This window comes from Rhinatrema bivittatum, chromosome 1 (genome assembly GCF_901001135.1).
Source record: "Rhinatrema bivittatum chromosome 1, aRhiBiv1.1, whole genome shotgun sequence".
Classification (NCBI taxonomy): domain Eukaryota; kingdom Metazoa; phylum Chordata; class Amphibia; order Gymnophiona; family Rhinatrematidae; genus Rhinatrema; species Rhinatrema bivittatum.
Genome location: NC_042615.1, coordinates 272669831 through 272694352, shown reverse-complemented (window position 1 = coordinate 272694352; position 24522 = coordinate 272669831). Strand labels below are relative to the sequence as shown.

Genomic DNA, 24522 nt, shown 5'->3' with positions numbered 1-24522 from the left:
GTGGGCAATATACAAGGCAGATTTGAAGATATTGGGATTCGAAAAGAGAAACTTCAAATTGTTTTGGGAGATTATGTGGGATCATTTTCATTGAAAAGTGTTTTTTATAATAAGTAGCAGGCCTCCTCCTCTTTTTTTCTCCAAAATGACTCAATTTGTCTCCCTGCCTGCCTTACCATCGGCCCTGAAGCTAGCATGTCTCTTCTTCCTGCATGGTTTTTGCCTGCATGGTCTGCCCACAGATATTGCCTCAGATAGAGGCCCTCAGTTTGTCGCCCACTATTGGCACATCCTGTGTAAATCGTTTGGCATCACCATTAGCCTGACTACAGTATACCACCCTCAGGCCAATGGCTAGGCTGAGCGGATGAACCATTCACTCAAGAGTTTCCTCCACGCCTACTCGAATGATCAGCAAGACAACTGGGCAGAGTTACTTCCGTGGGTGGAATTCTCCCTTAACTCCCACATCGCAGCTGTCACCGGTGTCACCATTCTCCATTGTGTATGGCAGACAACCCCGGCTCCTGTTACAGATTCCACTCTCGGTACCCTCGCCAGCAGCTCAAGCCATGGCAGATGCCCTCCAGGCACTTTGGGCCCAGACCAACCTTCATCTGCGCCAGGCCGCGGCACGGGCCAAGAAATCCACAGACGCTCATTGTCAACCAACTCCAGAGTTCCAGCCAGGCCAGAAGGTCTGGCTAAGTACACACTATATTCGACTCAAGCCTCCTTCACAAAGGTTCGCGCCAAGATTTATTGGCCCATTTCCTGTTACCCGGCGTATTGGGCCAGTCACGTACCAACTCCAACTACCAACGTCTCTAGGAATACACAACTCCTTTCATGTTTCCCTGCTCAAAACGGTGGTACTCTCCTGGCCTTCACGCAAAACTCCTGTGCCTTCCCAGGTTGCCGCTGAAACAGATACCACATACCAAGTGCGAGAAGTCCTCAATGTCTGTAGAAGAGGCCACCGTTGGGAGTACCTTCTCTCCTGGGAAGGCTATGGTCCCGAGGAGAATTCATGGGAGCCTGCTAGTAACATTCTGGACAAGGGACTCCTCCTCAGATTCCATCGTGCCCATTCAGACAAACCAAGGCCTCCAAGAGGGGGGCATAATGGGGGAGGGGAGTACTGTTGCGTGTCCCATCCGCGGCAGGCCTAAGACGGGGCCTACTCACCTCAGGCGCCCAGCTCCCGGTCCTGGCCCATCCTCTGTGGCTGTGGGCAGCTGTCTATGCTCCCGAGCCTCTGGTGCCTCCTCAGCTGTTTCTGGCTCCACTGCGGGCCTCCCCAGTTCCAGGCAGGTCTCCCCACGTGTGCTGCGGGGAGACGCCACCATCCAGCGTTCTGCTACTCTCTAGGTGCACGTGCCTTGCTTCCTTTAAAGGAGCCGCTGCGGGAAACTAACCCACGGCCCCGGATGATGACATCACCGGGCCCTGCTACCTAAGGCAGGGCCTGCCACTAGTTCTTTGCCTTGGCAACAGGTCTCCACGCGTGTCGTGTGCTCGTTGCTTGTTCCCAAGCACAGATAGATAAGAGGAATCCAGAGAGTATTGAATAGATCTGAAAGGGCATGAGGCAGCCAAAAAGAAAGAAGATGGATATTTTATAACAGACAGAACCTCTGTAAGCAAAAACATAGCAATGAGCATATGGTTATCCCACAGCCAGGTACAAGATTTATCATCTTCCACACCAAAACAAGTAGCCAGTTTACCTTCCATTTGTAGACAGCCTGCATTCCCTGAGAAAAAAATCATCCAAGTGTGAAACTTCCATAGTGTAAGCCGAATGTTAAGGTGATGAGTATAGCCCCAGCAATAGCAAACAGACAAATTTTTCTTTGTACCAGAGTATTTTTTTTATTTTATGTATTTAAAAAACTTCTGTCCAGTTCTAGAAGGGTAACATTCATAAAAGTTCACATGAACACCCATATGAATAAATAAAATGCTGAAAACAAACATCACAGACAAGGTGGAAAAAGACCCTACTGAGAGCCAGACATGCCTGGAAATCATCTACATGGTTTCTGTCATGCTTAGTTATGGTGAGAGCCTCAAGGCATCAACCCATCCCAAACTCACTGGGAGTTGCAGCAAGCTACAATAGGAATCCACACATTAAACAGTGTGTATCGCGCAATATATGCTGTTTATCAAGCGATATAGCCCTATCACAGTGATATTGTGCCATATATGCAATATTTTACATAGTTCTGCCCATATTCCCTCCCCTATTACACAGAAGGTACAGGGGCTAAAGGCGCTTCCAGAGCAATTGGTTCTGCCTTAGGCCTATGCTTTGAAGTCCTGTTGAATTTCTGCAAGGCAATGAGGCAAGTCTGCTTCTGACCCATAATGAAAAAAAATAGTACTTCCAAATTTCCCCGTTACAGAGAAGATGAATTGCAGCAGCGCATCCTTGATAGGCCACAATTCTCAAATATACGTCTTGGGCTTCTACACCCTAATCACTGTTCCTGCTTTCTTACTATAACAGCACATGAGAGATGCCCATTAATATAAAGTAAAAAAAAAATTTCAAAAAATCCTATTTAACAGTTTAATGTCACTTATACATACAGATATACTGCACATTTTATAGCACTGATTTTAAATACAATCATCACACAATATTTAAGGCATTCACGGAGCGGGATGCCAGTGGCCAGTAGTTGGTGTTCCACCTTCACGGAGCGGAAGGATGGAGGGCTGCTATCTCAAAAAAATAAATAAATAAATAAATAAAAACAGGGATGGGTAAGAGTATGGGGTAAGGGTGTGGCCTGCTTGTTACAGCGGTTGCTACCCCTAATTGATTAGGGCTGGAGGGTACTGGAAGCCAATAGTAACAGGTGGGAGAGAAAAAAAGGGGAAAAAAATGGATAAAGTGCGTAGCTTGCTGGGCAGACTAGATGGGTCGTTTGGTCTTCTTCTGCCGTCATTTCTATGTTTCTATGTTAATGCAAAATGTATGCAACAGGCATAATATCTAAATCCGCATACTATTTTTAGATAATCACAGTAAAAAATAGCATGCATTCCACATTCACACAACCTAACCAACCTTCACATTCTCCCCCTCAACCACTCTTCATATACACACCCCTCACTCATATCTATAAAACCACTCCTAATTCAATACATATATTATTCTTCCATGTACAATATAGATTCACAAATACTATCTTAATAAATATTTATTTCCTCAAATGTTTCCAATGTTTTCACCTCGTTGAAACACCATCTGGACACAAATCCCAGTCCTCTCCTTCTCTCTACCATAAAGCACTACACGAAAGTCGCTAGAACTGTATGCCACACTTCTTTTCAATGAGTACTCTAAAAAGGACCCTTGTTTCACCCAAGTACTGGGCTTCCTCAGGAGAAAACTATTCGCCAAATCCTACAACACAAAAATACTTTCAAAATTGATACAAAAATACGAAATAAATACGATGCTAACCATATATTCTCAACATATCTTACCAAGAAACAAAATGCTTCCAAGATAATTAAGATGCTGTTAGCCCTAAGGGAACAATTTATTTATTTATTTTTAGATTTTTATATACCGGTGTTCCTGTATGAAATACAAATCACATCGGTTTACATTGAAACTAAACATAAATTTTGCCAATAGGCATTACATAGAACAAGCTTATGGAACTTGGAAAAGGGTAAACTAGATCAAAATAAACATTGTAATGTAAACAAATTAGCTAACAAAACTCATAGAGCAGTATAAATAAATAAAAAAAAAACAAAAAACAAAAAAACAAAACAGTAGATGTCATGTAAGACCTGCAGCAAGAGAATGGATATAGAGTCAGGTAGATCCTGGAGAATGATATGATGAGGAACTCTTGCTGGTTGTAGGGAAAAAAAGTGCTTATGGTCCTGTAAAGGCTTGTTTAAAGAGCCAGGTTTTCAGTTTCTTTTTGAATGTGGAGTGGCAAATCTCTAGACGGATATCTGGCGGGAGCGCGTTCCATTGAATGGGGCCAGCAGTAGATATGGTACGTTTCTGGAGCGAGGATTTTGATGAGGGAACATGTAGAGTGCCTTTGTAAGCTCCTCTGATGGGTCTAGCTGAAGAGTGATGACGTAGTTGGGTGCTTAACTGAAGTGGGGATATATTATGAATTGATTTGTGAATTACTGTGAGCACTTTATAAAGAATCCTTTGCTTAATTGGAAGCCAATGGAGGAGTTTGAGAATGGGGGTGATGTGATCTCTTTTATTCGTATTTGTAAGAATTCTAGCTGCAGAGTTTTGTAACATTTGGAGGGGTTTGAAGGATGAGATTGGGAGGCCGAAGAGAAGCGAATTGCAATAGTCGATTTTTGTTAGTATAATGGCTTGAAGGACCAACCGGAAATCATTGAAATGAAGGAGAGGTTTCAGCTCTCTCAGGACTTGTAGCTTGTAGAAACAGCCTTTAGTGGTGGTGCTAACAAATTTTTTAAGGTTAAGCTGATCGTCTAGAATGACGCCTAGGTCTCGTACCTGTGGTGAATTGTTTAGTAAAGGAATGGTTGCAGTGAGTGGGTTAGCTGGGTTTAGCAACTTGTTGTTGATGTCCTGATTGATAATTAGGATCTCAGTTTTGTTGTTGTTGAGAATAAGATTAAGACTAGCAAGAAGATGATTGATTTGTTGCAAACAATTGTTCCAATGAATCAGGGTTTTGTGTATAGATTCGGTGATTGGGATGAGTATTTGGATGTCATCCGCGTAAAGGTAATGGGTTAGATTTAGTTTAGCAAGTAGTCGACAGAGAGGTAAGAGGTAAATATTAAAAAGGGTTGGGGAGAGTGAGGAACCTTGAGGGACCCCCTGGTTGGATGGGACCAGATGGGATTCTTTGTTGTTAATTTTTACCTTAAAATGTCTATTTGCCAGGAAGGACTTGAACCAGCTAAGCACTGTACCCTTAATGCCTATGTCTGCCAGACCTTTTAATAGAGATGAGTGGTTGACAGTGTCAAAGGCTGACAACAATGCATCTATAATTTAACGCCTACTGCAGCATATCTGTAAATGTATAAACATACCACACTTTAACAATCTCCACAACTAACATAACTCACAAAATTACTAAAACTTAGACTACCAAATATCCAAACTATAATAGACAAACATACTCTACTCACCTTCTCAACATGCATAAAAAACTACACCTCCCACTCCCATGGATTAGCGTCAACAATGTAAACGGCCACACGTATCTTCAAAACCTCAATATCTAAACGTAAGAAGTAATCCCTCAATCAATTCCAAAATGGAGTTCACGCACACCCAAAATGTACCACATCCCCATACCAGTGATACCTGAAAATCTTTATGATAAGAACACAAAGCACTCTACCTCATTAAGGCCATTAAGTGCCAACGTATTTCAAGATAAAAGAAATCTCTGTTCACACTGTCTCAGTTCAAGAGATACATCACCATCCCTATCACATACAAAATGTTTAATCACAAAAAATGTAACATCCTTGACAGCATGGGACTGAGCCTTCCAATGTGCTACTAGCGGAGCATTATCCTTTTCTATGCGTAAACAAATTATGTTCAATAATTCTAATTCTTACTTCACATTTTGTCTGACCAATGTATATATAAATTACATAGACACATAATCACATAATAACGCACGTTCAAGTATAATGTCCCGTAAAACATACGGACAGTCCAAATGTGGATGAACAAAGTATTGTAATGACATTACAATGGTATGGACTGATCATCCCATATTAGTAAATTGATGACAATCGGCCTCTCCTTAAGATAAAGGGGTCCTATCCGACAAACGCATTTTCAAATTACATCCTCTTTACTTCAAAAACGGGTTTCCCAGTAAAAGAAGGAAGAGAAGATAATACTGGCCAATGTTTCAATATCAGTTGCTTGATCAAGTCATTCTAGTAGCATAAGGAACAGTGCATATTTCACATGAGATAGGTGTCCTATCTGTTTTACATTTAATATTTATTGAGTTATGACATTAACAAACGAAAATGTTATAAAACAGGAAAAACAAGTAATATATCAGAACATTTTTCCTTAACATAATTTTCATAATTATAGTCCACATCTAGGAGGTGATTAGAAATATTGCTCACAGTGTATCTATTTTCTTAAGAAACAAATCGGAAACCGATCCAGTTGGCTGTATTAGAGTGAAAACAATAGGAATCGGATGATCACACGAAGCCCTTTATTATGTTTTCTATCTATTTTCTTATACAACCTATTTCCCTTACAACCATTAAGATTGGGATTTATCCCTAAGAAAACATTCCAAGTGAGCTGGGTCCAAGAAGACAAATTTATTATTTTGGTACATTATTTGGCATTTGCAGGGAAATTTTAAGAAGAAACTGGCTTCTATTTCTAGAGCCTGTTTCTTCAGAGACAAAAATTGTTTCCTAAGAGCTTATGTGGCTCGGGAAACGTCTGGAAAAACTTGTATCGTTTGCCCACAAAAGCTATAATCCTTGTTTTGAAAATATTTTACAAAGAACTGGTCTTTCTCTTTTTTTTAGGGAAAATGTAATTAACAAAGTTGCTCTCGACTCAATTCTATCCAAGGAGTCTTCTAAAAAAGTAGAGACTCCTGGACTTTGCAAAATATCCAAACCCCCCCTCCTGCACTTGGATCGTTTTGCTCCTAGGCAAATAAAACATTTTGGAAGTCATAGGGATTTTCTCTGTTTCAAACGACAATACTTCAACTGTATATTTCTTATATAATTCCTCAGCTGACATCAATCTTGAAAAAGGAAAATTCAATAATCTAAGATTGAGAGATCTCAGCTCGTTTTCCATAAACTCAATTCTATTATGCAGTATCAACTTATCTTTAATGGAAGATATATTGATGGCCTGAAGATTATTTACTAAAGGGCTCAAATTTGCTACTGCTTGTTCCAACCTATCAGTCCTATTATCTAATTCCTCCAGTTTCGCTCTCGTTTCTACAGAGAATGTGTGAATATTAGATATAGATCTAGTCATTTTCTTGTCTATTTTTACAGACAATTTCCATACATCTAATAATGTTACATTTTCAGGTTCAACATTATACTCCTCTTCTCCATTTCCAACATCAGAAATTAATGATGGCAACTGGACATTAATTCTACTAGCAGCAGCCTCGCTACCCAATGATCTTTGAAGAGAATGTGTGTTCTCCTCTGGAATATCCCCATTCTGTTTAGGCTTGGGGATATTACTTCCAGAGGATCCTCCAACTGAATCAGCCATTTGTATACCTTCCACTGGTTGCAAAGGAGGTTGCGTGGACCTAGGGCTGAGGGTTACTTCTAAAATAGAATTCCCCTCAGTATTCCCCCTATCGATGGACTCCAACATATGAGCTATATGTGAGTCCATCGGTCCAATTATTTTAGACGAAGGAGCTGCAGGAGAGGAAGCATAATTTTTACTTTTTCTTCTCTTACCCATAATTTTGCACCCAGGGGCGCGCCCCTTTGGCGCGCGGCTTTGGCTGCGCGCCGCAGGGCCCTGATTTTATGCTGTCCCGGGGCTCCTGCTGATGATGTCACCGGGTCCGCCCACTCGCTCCGGGGCTCCCCACTCCGATCCAGGAAAAGGTCTTTTAGCTTCCAAAATTGCCTCGAACAGGCAATACTGGGCTCGGGCAGCTTCCCACACTTGAGCCTCTCTCTCTCCTCACCTCGGTTCAAACGCGGCAGGGTCCTGATTTTATGCTGTCCCGAGGCTCCTGCTGATGATGTCACCGGGTCCGCCCACTCGCTCCGGGGCTCCTCACTCCGATCCAGGAAAAGGTCTTTTAGCTTTCAAAATTGCCTCGAACAGGCAATACTGGGCTCGGGCAGCTTCCCACACTTGAGCCTCTCTCTCTCCTCACCTCGGTTCAAACACGGCAGGGCCCTGATTTTATGCTGTCCCGGGGCTCCTGCTGATGATGTCACCGGGTCCGCCCACTCGCTCCGGGGCTCCCACTCCGATCCAGGAGAAGGTCTTTTAGCTTTCAAAATTGCCTCGAACAGGCAATACTGGGCTCGGGCAGCTTCCCACACTTGAGCCTCTCTCTCTCCTCACCTCGGTTCAAACGCGGCAGGGCCCTGATTTTATGCTGTCCCGGGGCTCCTGCTGATGATGTCACCGGGTCCGCCCACTCGCTCTGGGGCTCCCCACTCCGATCCAGGAAAAGGTCTTTTAGCTTCCAAAATTGCCTCGAACAGGCAATACTGGGCTCGGGCAGCTTCCCACACTTGACCTCTCTCTCTCCTCACCTCCGTCCTATCTGTTTTAACTAGTAAATTCTGCCTATCAGCATAACCCCCTCTTTGGGTTTTTTTAAACTATAGTTTTTGAAAGGCATACAAAACAGAACAGTTCACATAGAACTTTACAATAAAACCATGCGGATAAAATTACAGTGCAATTAGCATGTGCTCATACAACAAAGGACATCCTGGCTGCTCAAACAAGTCACAGTCATAGCAGTAACATAAAATGCACTATAGCAATATGCAATAACCAAAACAAAAAATGAGAAAGAGGTAGGGCATAAAGTTAGTGACAGGCATCTAGCCCTGCAAGGAATTATAATAATCAAGGTAGGCCCCCCAAAGGGTTTAATACTTAGATAATTCATTTCTAAGGGCATATCTAAGCCGTTCAACGTCAGCTATGTTACGAATCTGTGCATGCTAGTAATCTAGGCTAGGATTGCACTTCCAAAACGTGGTAACAGTCATGCGGGCGGCCTGTAACAGCTGACCAACCAAATAACTGAATTTACAAGGTACCAGATATAACCCCCTCTTGTAAGCACGTTTCAAACACCATCTGAAGTAACCATGATCAATAAATTTGGGCAACAATTTATCTGCTCTGTATTTGCATTTGGCCATAGAACATATAAGACAATACTTCAAAAATTGCCCACTGGGGATATTTTCTTTTAGCCTTTGAGGATGAAAATTATCATAATGGAGTAACATTCTTGTTAGTTGGTTTTCTATACATGGACCTATATATCTGTGCATCAACTTTGTGAAACATGATGTCTAAAAACGGTAAGGATGATTCATGATGCTGGATTATAAATTCTAAATTTATATCAAGCATATTCTAAAGCTTAAAAGACACACAAACTTCACCTCTCCTGACCAAAACAAAAATAAATCATCGATGTATTCTTTCCAAAATATTATATGGTCAGGAAAAAAAAATAAAAAGATGAATAAATGAAATTCTTCTCAAAAGACGCTACATACAAGCAAGCAACTGATGGAGCTAACAGGGACCCTATGACCCCCTTTAACTTGATAGTAAAATACCGAACGAAATGTGAAATAACTCTGATTATAGTTACTTTTGCCAACTGCATAATAAGGTTCCCCCGATTGTAAGGTACATCTAAATCTTGCAGAGTTTGTTGAATAATATCCAAAGCACCATCCTGGGGATATTTGAATACAAAGATGTTATATCCATAGTCACCAAGAGCCATGCGGGGTCTACCTCTGATACATTCCGGAGATCATTAATAAAACGTGTGGAATCTCTTACATATGACGGCATCTTAACCACTAAAGGCTGAAGTACATAATCAAACTTGGCTAATGGTTAAAATAAAGAACCAATCCCTGATACTATAGGTCTGCCAGTAGGACATTCTAATAATTTATCTACCTTTGGAATGGTGTAAAAAATTTGGAATAGCTGGATGAGGTTCAAACAAAAATTTATATTCTTTAGGAGAATTAACTCACAAATGTAGGGCTTGGTCTAATATTTCTCTTACCTGAAATTGTAGCCTTTTAGTTGGATCCTGAGTCAATATTTGATAAAATGTAGAATTACTTAATTAGCTTATGGCTTTCTGTTCATATTTAATACTATCCAATACTACTACCACCTCACCTCTTTTGTCAGCTGAGCTCATGACCACTGACATATCCTCCTTCAACATCTTAATGCCTGGTATTCCTCTTTTGATAAATTATGCTTAACTCTCTCTTTACCTGACTCTTAACAATTGTAAATCAGCTAACACCAGAATTTCAAATGCTACAATTAAAGGATTAGGGGTCTCAGGAGGCATACAAGTAGCCCTGTGCAGTCGAGACTTCTCAAATTTCTCATTCTGATTGCAAAAAAAAATCGTACAATCTAATTCTCCTAAAAAAAAAAAACAAAAAACATATGTAATTCCACCTGAGTAGAACACGCTACATACCCAGTCGTAGGAATAAATAACCCAGTCGTAGGAATAAATAACCCTCAATTTAACATGGACAAAGTATCACAAGACAATGTTTTTGAGGATAAATTGAATACCATCGCATTACATACTCCATCATTACCATTATCTTTTATCTTTGCAGATTATATTGTGCCTGAACGGTTGGACCTCTCCCCAAACGTTGACTGTGTTCCCCTCTGGTAAATCTGGTTTTTACTGCCATGCCCTCACCAGTACACAGAAACAAAGTCACTAGACAGACCCTAACAGATCAATGCTAGCACATCATGGTCACTACCATTATCTGCTATTCAATAGGGAGCAGGGATGAATCTGGTTATATGGCACAACTCTAACTCCATTCCTGACAGGGCCCACCAGCATATCAGGCCTAGTAAAACTCAGTCATGCAGGACAGGCAAAATAGTAAGTCCCCCATCCCACAGAAGTAGACAGGCACATGGAGCTTGCTTCACTAACCTTTTTGGCTCATTTTGTAAGTTCAAGAGGACTGAAAATAAATGTTGTGTGCACCACAGGATCCCCCTTGTATCTCTGGAGTATGTTAAAACAGCAGGCGGAGCCTCACAGCCCCTCCCCAATCTTTCACTAATTGCAAAAAGCATTGCAGTGCATCCCCAAATCCCTCCCCCATTGACATTAATAAAATCCATGCTTCCAGGTCCCCCTCCAACACAGCATTCCACCACTCCAAAAAAAAATATATATATATAACCTGACCAAGTCAGAGGTACAGGCTTACTGTCCTCCTAGTGTCTGCCATTGCTTGAGTTTTTTTTAAGGGGGGTAGGGGTAAGGGGAGATTCTTGGATATATCCTTATGATATGGGGAATTCTTGGGGTTGGAGAGTGGAGAAGAGGGACGGAAGAGGGACAGGAGAGGGCCTGGAGAAACAGGTTTTATTAATATTGGGGATGGTGAGAGGACATGCCAGGCTTCTTACTGCAATTGGGAGGAGCAGGAAGGGGATGATCTCCTCATTTAGGGTTGAGTAGCTGTACCTTAGGGGCCAAGACTCTTTTATTGGATCTGGCCTGGAGGCTGATCTCCTCATTTAGGTGTGGGTTTGTTCTTGTGGATCCAATCAACCTTTTGTATCATATCTCATATATATCAACCTAATAAACGAAGGTTGACCGACGTGCCGCAAATGCGCAGTAGAGAGCAGCTCTACCGCGCATGCGAGCACGTCGGTCACAGTGTGCCTCTTAAAAATAAAAATGGCGCTGTAGGAGCGGCGGCCCGAAGACCCGGAGCGGCGGCCCGAAGACCCGGAGCGGCGGGAGCGGCGGCCCGAAGACCCGGAGCGGCGGGAGCGGCGGCGGCGGCACCGGCCCGAAGACCCGGAGCGGCGGCGGCGGCGGCCCGAAGACCCGGAGCGGCGGCGGCACCGGCCCGAAGACCCGGAGCGGCGGCCCAAAGACCCGGAGCGGCGGCGGCGGCCCAAAGACCTGGAGTGGCGGGAGCGGCGGCCCGAAGAGCAGCGGCACCGGCCCGAAGACCTGGGCAGGAGCGGCGGCAGCGGCGGCCCGGAGCGGCAGGAGCGGCGGCCCGAAGACCCGGAGTGGCGGCAGCATGCGCGCGAGGGAGGGACAGACGGACGGAAGGAAGTCTGTCCCTCCCTCGCGCGCATGCCGCCGCTCCGCGTCTTCGGGCCGCCGCTCTGGGTCTTCGGCGGAGATCGACTGAGGGGAGGAGGGAGGAGGGAGAGAGGAGTGACTGAGGGGAGGGGGGAGGGAGGAGTGACTGAGGGGAGGAGGGAGGGGGGAGAGAGGAGTGACTGAGGGGAGGAGGGAGGAGTGACTCAGGGGAGGGGGGAGAGAGGAGTGACTCAGGGGAGGAGGGGGGAGTGACTGAGGGGAGGGGGGGAGAGAGGAGTGACTGACTGAGGGGAGGGGGGAGAGAGGAGTGACTGACTGAGGGGAGGGGGGGAGGGGAGGAGTGACTGAGGGGAGGGAGGAGTGACTGAGGGGAGGGAGCAGTGACTGAGGGGAGGGAGGAGGGAGGAGTGACTGAGGGGAGGAGTGACTGAGGGGAGGGGGGAGGGAGGAGTGACTCAGGGGAGGAGGGAGGGGGGAGAGAGGAGTGACTGAGGGGAGGAGGGGGGAGTGACTGAGGGGAGTGACTGGGGAGGGGGAGATAGGAGTGACTGAGGGAGGGAGGAGGGGGGAATGACTGAGGGGAGGAGGGAGGGAGGGGGGAGAGAGAGGAGTGACTGAGGGGAGAGAGTGGGGGAGGTGGGAGGGAGAATGAGGGGGAAGGAAATGATCCAAAAAAAATGTTAATGTAGCCCGTTTTAACGGGCTTAACGGCTTGTATATATATATATTGTGATCAGCATAAAAATGCTTTGCAAGCATACACATACTGGCAAATATAGATGTTCTTTTGGTTCAAGCACAACCCAATATTAGAATTGAGTTTCTGACTTGATCCAGGGAAGATAGGTCTAAATTTGACCGGCTAGATCCAACCCTCTCCTGCTTGCAAAGAAATGCTGTATGAGGGGATGCCTTCCCCCACAGGATCCCTCTCCTACTTCTCCATCTACAAAATGTAACCCTGCACGTTCCCCTACTCCACCACAATATTAATAATAAAATCCATTCTGCCAGGTTCTCTCCTGCCCCCATCCCAATAATTCCCCTATGTAATAGGGATTCATCCAGGAGTTTTCCATCAAATAAGGGAATCAGAGAGGGTGCCCAATAAGGAAAAAAGAAGATGCTCACTATAGGATACTTACTGCTCATATTTGTGGAGAGTACTTTGTAGGAGGTTGAGGGAATACACAAGCCCAGCTGCAAAACTCATCTGCTCTCCAGCTGCTCCACGAAGTCCACTCCGTTCTGCAAAATTCCCATTCAAATCAAACTTCTCCTGAGCCTGGTTACTGATCAGCTCAGCCTGTGATAGAGAACACACATGCTGCCTTTAAAGTGTATATATATTGCACCAATCAAATTTTTCTTGAGCAGCTTAGTCCATGATGTTACATATACAGTATACATTAATTATACAAATTCTGCAACTAGCATACAAGTAAAAAGAGCTTTGCAGTCGAGATCTTTCTTCTAGGAACCACATCCCTAGAGAAGGCAAAATATCAGAGCATAATTGAGTAACATTTGTGACTTCTCAAATCATTTTTAGATTAGTTAGCAAGAATTCACTGAAGTTTGAAGAATGCATGAGGCCCCACTGAAATAAAGTCTACAACATGGAGTATGAAATTCTCCAGTGAGCAAGCCTGCCTCCTAGAAAAGCAATATTAGAAATGGATACATCTCTCATTTCCTTGATATTACCACCTATATTTTTCTACACGATATGATTAAGCTCTGACGTTTGTTACCTCTATAGCCATGCACTGAAGGAAACAATTTCTGCCTCCTTACCAGAATTAGAGGATCAGTTCCTGTGGGGACAGCTAAAAAGATGTCCTTACCTTGCATATAAGTCGTGGAATAAGTAGCAGCACCAGGATACAGTCATGGTCCCCTCCATGACGCAGAAAGCTGTCAGGCATGAAGGAAGTCAGAAGGGACACGTGTCGATTGGCCTGATGTACCTCCATCTTACGCAGTTCCATCTCAATGGCCTAAAGGAAAAAGTTAATTTTACAGTTTACAAGAAGTGGACTGCCACACTGAGTCATTCTGCAGATCCTGGGTAGATTTCCCACAGTTCTCTAATTCTTAATTCCCTATGCAAAATTGAATTTAAATTTTGTATTTATATTCCATCTTTCATGACACTTCATAGTGGATTACATTCAGGTACTATAAGTATTTCCCTATCCCCAGAGGGTTTATAATCTCAGTTTCTACCTGAGGAAATGGAGGGCAAAGTAATTTGCCCAAGGTCACAAAGAGTGTCAGTGGATTTTAACCCTAGCTTTCCTGGTTTGCAGCCTGCAGTTCTTAACCAATAGGAAAACATGCAGAGCTTGAATCCTGAAGGAGTGCTGACAGCCGTGATTGCACCTACTGGTGGGCTAGGTCTTATGATTACTGGGAGCAACAAGTGAGGTGATCAGATCTGCAGTTGACAATTATTCAAACTTGCCAAAGCAGTTGCAGATTGACAGGAATTGCAGGAGGACTTTGCAAAATTAGGAGACTGGGCATCTAAATCGCAGATGAAATTTAATGTAGGCAAGTATAAAGTGATCCACATATGGAAAAGTAATCCCAAATACAGGTACGTAATGCTGGTCCATATTAGAAATCACCACCCAGGATAAAAGAACTCATTCCTTCTGGACAGTAGTTGGAAATGCTCAGCTCACTGAGTGGCGGCAGTCAAAGCATTTATTCTTACCTGATAATTTCCATTCCATGAAGCCAGTCAGACCAGTCCTGGCAAAAGTGTTATGTCTACCAACCAGCAGATAGCAGAGTTGCTTACCTGTAAACAGGTGTTCTCCCAGGACAGCAGAATGTAGTCCTTACATGTGGAAAGTCACTGGACTTGTCACATGTCACATGTAAGGACATGTAGTCCTTACATGTGACATCACTGGATGGAGCCCTATCACAGAAAACTTTTCTGTCAAAGTTTCTAGAACTTTTCACTGGCACACTGAGCATGCCCAGCATGCCATAATCCCTGTAGCCACAGGGGTCTCCCTTCAGTGTCTTTTGTAGCAAAAGGTGCAAGCGAAAAATAAAGTAATAAAACGTTTCGGACCTAACTCTGCGGGGTGGCGGGTGGGTTTCGTGAGAACTACATCCTGCTGTCCTGGGAGATCACCTGTTACAGGTAAGCAACTCTGCTTTCTCCCAGGACAAGCAGGATGGTAGTCCTTACATATGGGTGATTAGCAAGCTACAGGCCGACTCATATTTAAATTGGACCAACAGCTTACAACTTGTGCAACAGGCACAACAACTGGTGTACTGTTGGGGAAAATGAGGCAGCCTGAAAATCACAGCAGATGGAAGTGGAAGGAGTTGGGATTATACTGGAAATAAATTCTTTAAGATGGATTGTCCAAAGTCAGAGTCTTGCCATCCTTCCTTGTCCAGGCAGTAATGTGCTGCAAATGTGTGAAGAGAGCTCCATGTTGTAGCTTTACAGATCTCAGCAATCGGTACTGAACAATAGTGTGCTACTGAGGTTGCCATGGCTCTTATTGAGTGTGCCTTCACTCATCCCTGGAGAGGAAGGCCTGCTTTTTCATAGAACTCGATACAGTCTGCTAGCCAGTTGGAGAGAGTTTGTTTGCCCACTGCAACTCCTGGTTTGTTTTTATCGAAAGAAACAAAGAGTTGGGTGGATTTCCTATGGACTGCAGTGCGGTCTAGGTAAAACGCAAGTTTACAGTCCAAGGTGTGCAAAAGTCTCTCGCCCTGGTGAGAGTGAGGACTTGGGAAAAAGGTGGGCAAGACTACAGAATGAGTCAGGTGAAAGTCAGTGCCCACCTTGGGAAGGAATTTAGGGTGAGTACGGAGGACCACTTGGTCATGAAGGAACCTTGTATAGGGTGAGTATGTGACAAGTGCTTGTAACTCACTAACCCTTCGAGCAGATGTGATGGCTACTAGGAAGAGAACTTTCCATGTAAGATATTTAACATCGCAGGAGTGCAAAGGCTCAAATGGGGAGCGCATGAGCCTTAAGTACTACATTTAGGTGCCATTCAGTGACTGGTGGTCGTAGAAGGGGCTTAAGCTGTAGTAGGCCCCTCATGAACCGACTCACAAGGGGTTGCGCTGTTACAGGGGCATCCCCCACTCCTTTGTGGTACGCTGAGATGGCACTCAGGTGTACCCTCACTGAGGAAGTCTGGAGACCAGACTCTGAAAGGTGCCAGAGATAGTCTAATAGAGATAGAGTGGGGCAGAAACATGGGTCTATACCTTTTTTCGTGCATCACGTGGTAAATCTATTCCACTTAGAAAGATAGGATTTTCGTGTGGAAGGCTTTCGTGAAGCTACAAGCACTTGAGAAACATCAGTTGAAAGATTGAGCAATTGCAGGATCAAGCTTTCAACATCCAGGCTGTGAGGGATAGGGTCTGGAGGTTTGGGTGGCGTAACATGCCTTGGGTTCTGAGTTATGAGAGTGGGTGCTGTGCCCAGGCGAATGGGTTCTCTGATCGAGAGGCATGGGAAACCACACTTGTCGAGGCCAGTATGGGGCTATGAGTATCATTGACCTTTGTCCTGTTGTAGTTTCACGAGGGTTTTGGCTATCAGTGGTATCGGGGGATTACACGTATAGGAGGCCTGTGTTCCAGGGGCGAGTGAAGGCGTCCATGGCTAATGTGTTTTGTTGCCTGTGCACGGAGCAGAATCTGTCCACTTTGTGATTCAGTTCAGATGCAAAGAGGTCGACTGTTGGTTGACCCCAGCATTGGAAGAGTTTGCTCGCCACATCAGGATCTAGAGACCACTCGTGGGGATTGAACTGTCAACTGAGGCGATCTGCTAGTACATTCTGTATGCCTGCTAGATAGGTGGCCCAGATGTGTATGGAGTGTGCAAGGGCCCAGCCCCAGATCTATACGGCTTCTTGGCAGAGGAGATAAGAGCCCGTTCCTCCCTGTTTGTTCCAAGTACCACATTGCAACTGTGTTGTCTGTTTGTATGAGAACAGTCTTGTGTGAAAGGCAGTCCTTGAATGCATAAAGAGCATATCGTATGGCTCGAAGCTCCAGGAAGTTGATTTGATATTTTGATTCAAGTTGTGTCCAAGTACCTTGAGTTTGAAGGTTGTTCACATGAGTGCTGGATGCGTCCGTGGTTAAGGTTACTTGTGGAATCGTCTGCTGGAAGGGTAGACTTGTCAGCAGGTTGGCTTTGGTTGTCCACCAAATAAGTGACAGACGCAGCTGGTGGGTTACATGAATCTGGGATGAAAGAGGTTAGTGGCTTGGAGTCACTGAGATTTCAAAGTCCATTGAGTTGTTCTCATGGCCAGCTTGGTCATAGGAGTGACATGGACCATGGAAGCCATATGCCCAGCAATGTTAGGAATTGATGGGCTGAGGCTGTTCTCTTTCTGCGCAGCGATGTAGCCAGTTTGGAGAGTGTGTCCGCGCGGTCGCTGGGTAAACATGAAGTACTGTTAACAAGGTTACATGAAATTGGATTAAAAGACACAACTTTGGTATGGTTCAAATCATTTCTATCCAATAGATCTTTTAAAGTCAAATTAGACACAGCAGAATCAGACACCGTAATAATGTCTACAGGGGTTCCCCAGGGTTCTTCGCTGTCACCTACACTTTTTAATGTTTATATGGCACCACTCTGCAGACTTCTAACGGGCCTGGGACTGGTGCATTTTCTTTTTGCGGACGATGTCCAAATTTTGTTGCCCATTAATGACACTCTTCAAGCTACTTTGAAGCTTTGGGAACTTTACTCTTCATCAATAAGTCAATTACTATCTCATATGTCACTCTCATTGAATAGAACTAAAACAGAAATTCTATATTTGAATAATAAAGTTACTGAGAAAATGGATACAGAGATAAAATCCCTTACACCATTACACAAAATTAACTATGAAGTAAGAGATTTAGGCCCTGTTCTAGATGCCGAGTTAAATATGAAAGCTTGTATTAAAGCCATAAATAAAGATGGTCTCTTCAAACTCCACATTCTAAAAAAATTAAGACCGTTTCTTCATTCTGGGGATTTTCGTACAGTGCTTCAGGCTTTGATTTCTCCAAAGCTGGATTACTGTAATGCGTTATTGCTAGGAGTTCCAAGTGCCACTCTTCGCCCTTTACAGTTACTTCAAAATGCGGCAGCCCGTCTTTTGTCCAATAAGAAAAAATTTGATCATATAACACCAGTTTTAAAAGAACTCCATTGGCTACCGATTCACGGGAGAATTCATTACAAATGTTTGACTCTCATTCATAAGACAATATATGGGAATAATTCTGAATGGCTTAATGCCTCTCTCCGGATTCATACCCCGGTCCGTAACTTAAGATCTTTGGGAAAAGCACTGCTCACAGTTCCCTCTCCAAAAATGGCACATCTGAACTCAGTCAGGGACAGGACCTTGTCTTTGGCTGGTCCTAAAATTTGGAATTCCCTTCCTGTTGATATTAGAACTGAAACCTGTATTTGTAAATTTAAGAAATTGATAAAAACATGGCTATTCGAACAGGCCTTTTTAGAGACAAGTTGATCTATTTAACATCTTAGATTCACCCCACAATAATATTGAATCTCAGTTTTACTGTTTTAAGTTTTTAAACTATTTAGATGTAATTTTAGTAATATTTTATGCTATTAAGATCTAGTTGTATAGTACTGTTTTAGATTGACAACTAGAAATGTGTTTTAGATAGATTATAATTGTATGACTTATTTTTATTATTGATGTTAATTGACTGTTTCTTTGGAAATGGAACTATGTATGGAAATGTGTGCGTCATAATGATCTTATAGATCTGTATAGACGTTTTACTTTGTTAACCGTCTTGATTTCTTTTTGAGGAATATAAAAATATGTAAAGGCCATTGCAAATGTGGTGTCCAAATCTGCTCCGATGAAAGTAAGGAGGTAAGATGGAGCCATGTGGAATTTTTGGTAACTGATTGTAGCAGAGATGGTGAGGTTGAGCGCTTCAAGAGCTCCTTGTTTGGAGTGGCTCTTGATTAGCCAGTCGTCAAGGTAAGGGAACACGTGAATGGTGTTCTTGCACTGGTGGGCAGCCGCTGCTGCTAAGCATTTCGTAAAAACCTGAGGTGCTGAGGCAAGGCCAAATAGTAGAACTCGGTATTGAAAATGTCTGTGATCCACTATAAAGCACAAGTATTTGCGATGATGGGGGTTTATGGCTATATGTACGTACATGTCCTGAAGATCTAGAGAACAGAGCCAATCTCCTTGTTGTAGACGGGGAAGTAAGGTTCCAAGAGACACCATTCTGAATTTTTCTTTTTGGAGAAATCTGTTGAGATTGCGAAGGTCTAAGATGGGGCGGAGCCCTCCTGATTTTTTTGGAAATAGAAAATAGCGAGAGTAGAACCCTCTGCCAGTTTGAAGAAGGGCGAAGAGCTCAGACTCCAGCATCAGTGTCTGGTCTTTTCGGGCCCACAGTGGATTTGTTGGCGAGTCTGGGGGTACCATGAGGAAGTTTAGATGGTATCCCTTGGTTATGATTGAAATTATCCATTGGTCTGTTATGAGGCGCCACTGATGTTGGAAGTGTAGCAATCGACCTCCGACAGGTATCTCTGGATTTGGATTTATTGAAGACTGGCAACCGTTCTCTGGAAGCATATCAAACTCCAGATGCTGGACCAGACTGTGGGGCTGGTTGAGCTCTGGGTGCTTTGGGCTGGCGTGTATATCCTCTGTGAAGGGCTTTAGCAGGCTTCGCTCTAGATGCAGGAGAGTAATACTTGCGAGAGCGGTAGAACAGTTTCTTGAGGTCCCTTCTCATGCTTCTACGAAATGAGGGAGCATCAGTGATCACTGTAGAAAATTGGCGCAGTGTCTCGTGGTGGTCTTTTATCAGTCACTGCATCTTGAATTTTATCTCCAAAGAAATTGTCCCCAGTGCACGGGAGGTTAGCGAGTTTGTGCTGGATCTCAGGTCGTAATTCAGAAGCCTTCAGCCAAGCCCAGCATCGGGCATTGATTCCCATTGCTGATAAGCGGGAGGCAGTTTCAAAGGAGTCCTATGCTGCCCGAACTTCATGTTTTCCTGCCTCAAGGCCCTTGTGGAGAATAGCAGTTAAACTCTCTTGATATTGCTGAGGCAATGAGTCTGCAAGGTCCTGAACCAGCTTCCACAGGTTTCTCTGGTATTGGGTCATGTAGAGTTGGTAAGTGGCAGTATGAGACACCAACATGGAGACCTGGAACATTTTCCTACCTAGGCCATCTAAGAATTTTTGCTCTTTTCCTGGAGGGGCTAAGGAATGAGGCCACAAGCGCTTTGCCTTTTTCTAGCAGATTCAACCACAACTGAATGATGAGGCAGTTGTGGTTTTTGGAAGCCTGGAGCATGTTGGACGAGATATGTGGCATCTGTTGTTCTGTTGACAGGTGGAACAGTGCCAGGATGCTCCCATAGACTGTGTTGAAGATCTAATAAGACTTCAAGCACAAGAATGGCCATGATTTCTTTAGGCGTGTTAATAAATTGCAGAACCTCCAATGTCTTGTGACACATGTCCTCCTCTGTTCCCAAGTTGAAAGGGATGGTTTATGACATTTCCTTAATGAAATTGGCGAAAGAGAGATCCTCAGGAGGAGACCGCCATCTTTCCTCTGGAGGAGAAGGCTCTGAAAGTAATTCCTCTAATGTAGAGGAATCGGTATCCATGTCTTTCCATGGATCATAAGGAGTGTTTTGTCGAGATCCAGAAGGAGGGTAAATAGGCATAGACAAAAACGTCAATGGCTTCGATGGCGGGTGCATTGGCATCGATGGAGGCTTTGAAGGAATCTATGGCATCGGGGGAATCGATGGATGTTTAGGTCCAGAGAATCCAGATGGTCCTGGAAGTGGTTCTGGCTGCGATGGACCTGGAGCCGGACTGGACGTGATGTCGTCATCCTCCGAGAATCCCCGGATGGGTATCGGGAACTGCGGAAGTCTCAATGGCTGACTTGGCACCAATGGAACAGGCTGAGTCGGAAAGGCACCGATGAAGGCATCAAGTCGATGTAATAGCAGTGCAAACATTGATGGTTTAGTAGTCTGTGCCGGTATGGGGGCCAGCATCAGTGGAGGCTGGAGGTTTTGGACGGCATCGAGCACTGCCTGGCGGATGAGTTCCTTCCTGAAAGCTGGTGTAGACAGAGCAGCTACAGGGGAGGCAGGCTAGGCATTACTGGCCTTTCCACAATAATTTGTGAAGGCTCAGTACCCGGCACCGGTATCAGTAGGGAACGCCTCGGGGCATCAGGGTGCAGAGGAGGATGGAGATTCCTCTTGTGGGATGATGAGGTTATTTCTTTGATTTTTTTTCTTTGTTTTAATTTTGTTTTGATACAATGGATACTAGTGAACCAGTAAGGCTGAAGATTTCAAGTTTCTGCATTTGCTCAGAGATAATGGACATGAGACGCTATATTGGACATTGGAATGTTGAGACTGACAACGACTTTTGGAGTGAGCTAAAATAGCTTACATTTGGAGTCTGTCTATCAGCCATGGATATAGTCAGAGATACAGTCATTGATGTAGTCACTGACTGGCTAGTCAGAAATAACCCAGAACATATGTTGCTATATGGTACAGAATAGTTATGCTAATAATTGATTCTTATTTGGCTGGGGCTATTCTGGCATAAAACCATATATGACAAAAAGAACTTGCTATTCTGGTACAAAACCATAAATAACAAAAGGAGCTTCAATTTATAACCAATCAGAAAAGAACATTTGTCCTTTATTACACTTGGGAAACTATAATACAGGGTGCAACATTATCATCAATTAGGAGGCAGAGAGAGAGAGAGAGAGATGCACCCAGAAGATATCATCACAGTGTTACCCTCCCCACTGTGAGTATCAATAGCCTGGCCCACTACAACTTACATTGTAAGTATTTGATACAATATTAATTAAGTATATAAATCTGGGAAAGGTACTCTGCATTTATTCTTTATTTCTCTTAAAGTATCCCGAGAGATAATAGGATAAGGAATGATATACTATTATTGTTTTATCATATTAAAGTATATTCTAAGTGTATATTAAAGGAAAATGAAAAGAAATAGCAAGTCAAATTTTACCAATCTGCTTATTAAAAATTTATATCAATTTGTGTCTGTGAATTATTCCTTATCAAACTAAAATAATAACAAGACTGGTGGGGAACGCGAGGGGGATAGGAATAAAAGCAGAGTATTAAATAATTCTCTCTGATAGGTTGTATATTTGTATGTTTGTGTTGTGTGGTGCACCATTAAATATTTTGGAAATTATTTAGACAAAGGAATTTGAGGAATTCTACTAGTAACACCTTGAAATGGTTGGGGCTTGTTGCTCTTTAATTACTCAAGGAAGGTTCTGTAAGGTAAGTTCCGTAAAGGTTTCAGTAGAAGGGGCGGGGTTTATAGGAAATTAAGAAAGAATAAATAAGACACCCCCCCCCCACCTTTGTTCTAAAATATAAGGAGTTCCTTGAAGGATATAGGGGGTCGTGTGTGTGTCTGGTGTTCTGTTTGAGTTAATATTATTGTTAACTAACCATGTTTAAGCGTAAGAATAGCACAAAGCAGGAACAAAAGGTAAAGAATAAATATCCAGGAGTGGATAGCCCCTCCCTCCTGAGGCAGATAATACAGAATTCAGGTCCTTGCCCTTGGAATTATTCCTGTACAGACGTAATCAATTCGGTATTTGATTTGGAATCACAGCTTGAAGCATATTGCCAATCTCTATTCAGTAACTAATAGTCAGAAACAGATTTCTAGTTGTTTGTGGTTATTATGGAATACTGCTAGTAAATTAAAGAAAATGCAACATTAAAGGAGCAGGTGACAGCTTTAGCACAAGACAAAAGATTTAAAAGATAAGCAGGAAAACTGGAAATTACTTGCCCATTCTTCTCAAGCAAATGAAGAACATTTAATAATAGCATACAGAGATGCACAAGTTCAGATTTTAAATTTAGAGCAGAAGGCAGGGGATCAGGAAAATCTCCAGAATGAAAATTCCGTATTGCAGGGACTTGTAAAGAAGTTATTTTTAGAACAGGGATGTAATCCTGTAGATCATGAGTGCTGTGAGTCTCGTCTTAAGAAATTGACTCAAGCAGTGAAAATTCATAGAGCCCAAATAGCTGATATCTCTTGTGAGGATGGCAAATGTGATGGTGATTTTTCAGACAAATGGAATGGTGATATCTGGAGTTGGGATCCAGATGGTGCATCCCACCCTGTTGCAGTAGTCACCCGCACTTCCACTGCCACTACTCCAGGTGGAGTTGGGGATAATGATGCCCCTACCACCACGACTACAACCACCATTCAGAGTTTGTCAACTGTAGATATGCAAGCCCTAGGGAAAGAACTAGGACCCCTTACAATAAGCACATGGTCAGATTGGTTAATCACATTTATGGAACTGTTTTAGGGAGAATTTGGATAGAAAGGAAGTTCAACGTTTGATGTTAGCATGTGCAGATGATTCTATAAGGGGCATAGTGGAGAGAATTGCTGCAGTCCCTGGGCAACCATTGTTACAACTAATGACACAATTGGAATGTTCAATGGGTCAGAAAGATCTTAAAGTTAAAGCAGCTACTCTAGTTCAGGGATCAGAGGAGACCCAGATAATTTTATCACCAAGTGGGGTCTTTTACAAGTTATGGCAGGGAATACTCGTCCAGTCAGGAATGGTGGAGGAGATGTTCCTGCAGAGAATTTAGACAAAGTAGCTTATGGCTTTTCTCCCTTAAGAGACTGTGTAGCTAGATTGCATCCCCACTATAGTAATACATTTTCTGTATGGGAGGATAATCATCTAGCTACAATGACAGAAGTGAGAGAAAAGGTACATCAGATTCAGATGTACAATGGCTTACCAAAAGGGGGTAAGAAACAAGGTGTAGCCTCAGTAGGGACTACAGATGCCAGAGATAGAAACTTCACAGTGGAACAAGTGAAGGGGTCTATGGACATAGATGTGCACCAGACCGTAAACCTTTTCCACTTAGAACGATAAGCGCATCTCGTGGAAGGCTTTTGTGAAGCTACCAGGACTCGGGGTACAGACTCCGAAAGGTTAAGGAGTTGAAGTGTTAACCTTTCAACATCCAGGCCATCAGCGACAAGGCCTGGAGATTGGGGTGGCGCAGGCACCCATTGCTTTGAGTTATCAGAAGCGGATCTTTCCCTAGAGGGATGCACTGGCGAACTGATAGAGCCTCAAGAATTGGGAACCAGACTTGACGTGGCCAGTGAGGGGCTATCAGAATCATTAAGCCCTTGTCCCTTCGTAACTTCACGAGAGTCTTTGATATGAGTGGAAGTGGGGGGTACACATAGAGACCACTGGACCATGAGAGGGCGAAAGTGTCCCTCAGTTATGAATGGCGGCTGCGAGTGAGGGAGCAGAAGTTCTCTACTTTGCGGTTGTAGATGGACGCAGAGAGGATTATGTGTGGACACCCCCAACGTTGGAAGATTGTGTCCACTACCGCAGAGTTGAGAGACCATTTGTGCAGATGGAAGGTCAGACTCAACCTGTCTGCCAGAACATTGTCCACACCCGCCAAGTAGGTCGCTCTGAGGTACATC

The 24522-nt window shown here is 43.6% G+C and overlaps 1 protein-coding gene across 4 annotated transcripts in view; it reads right to left on the bottom strand.

Annotated features, from left to right (window-relative positions):
* The window catches only part of LOC115087474 (dynactin subunit 1-like), a 314922-nt gene that overhangs the window by 126082 nt on the left and 164318 nt on the right, over positions 1 to 24522 (bottom strand). For all 4 annotated transcript variants that reach the window (XM_029594711.1, XM_029594702.1, XM_029594721.1 and 1 more), the window contains 2 exons: positions 13736 to 13888; positions 13034 to 13194 (listed from right to left, as the gene is read on the bottom strand). In XM_029594711.1, the coding sequence (XP_029450571.1) occupies positions 13034 to 13194; positions 13736 to 13888 (314 nt within the window). The remainder of the gene's footprint in view (positions 1 to 13033; positions 13195 to 13735; positions 13889 to 24522) is intronic.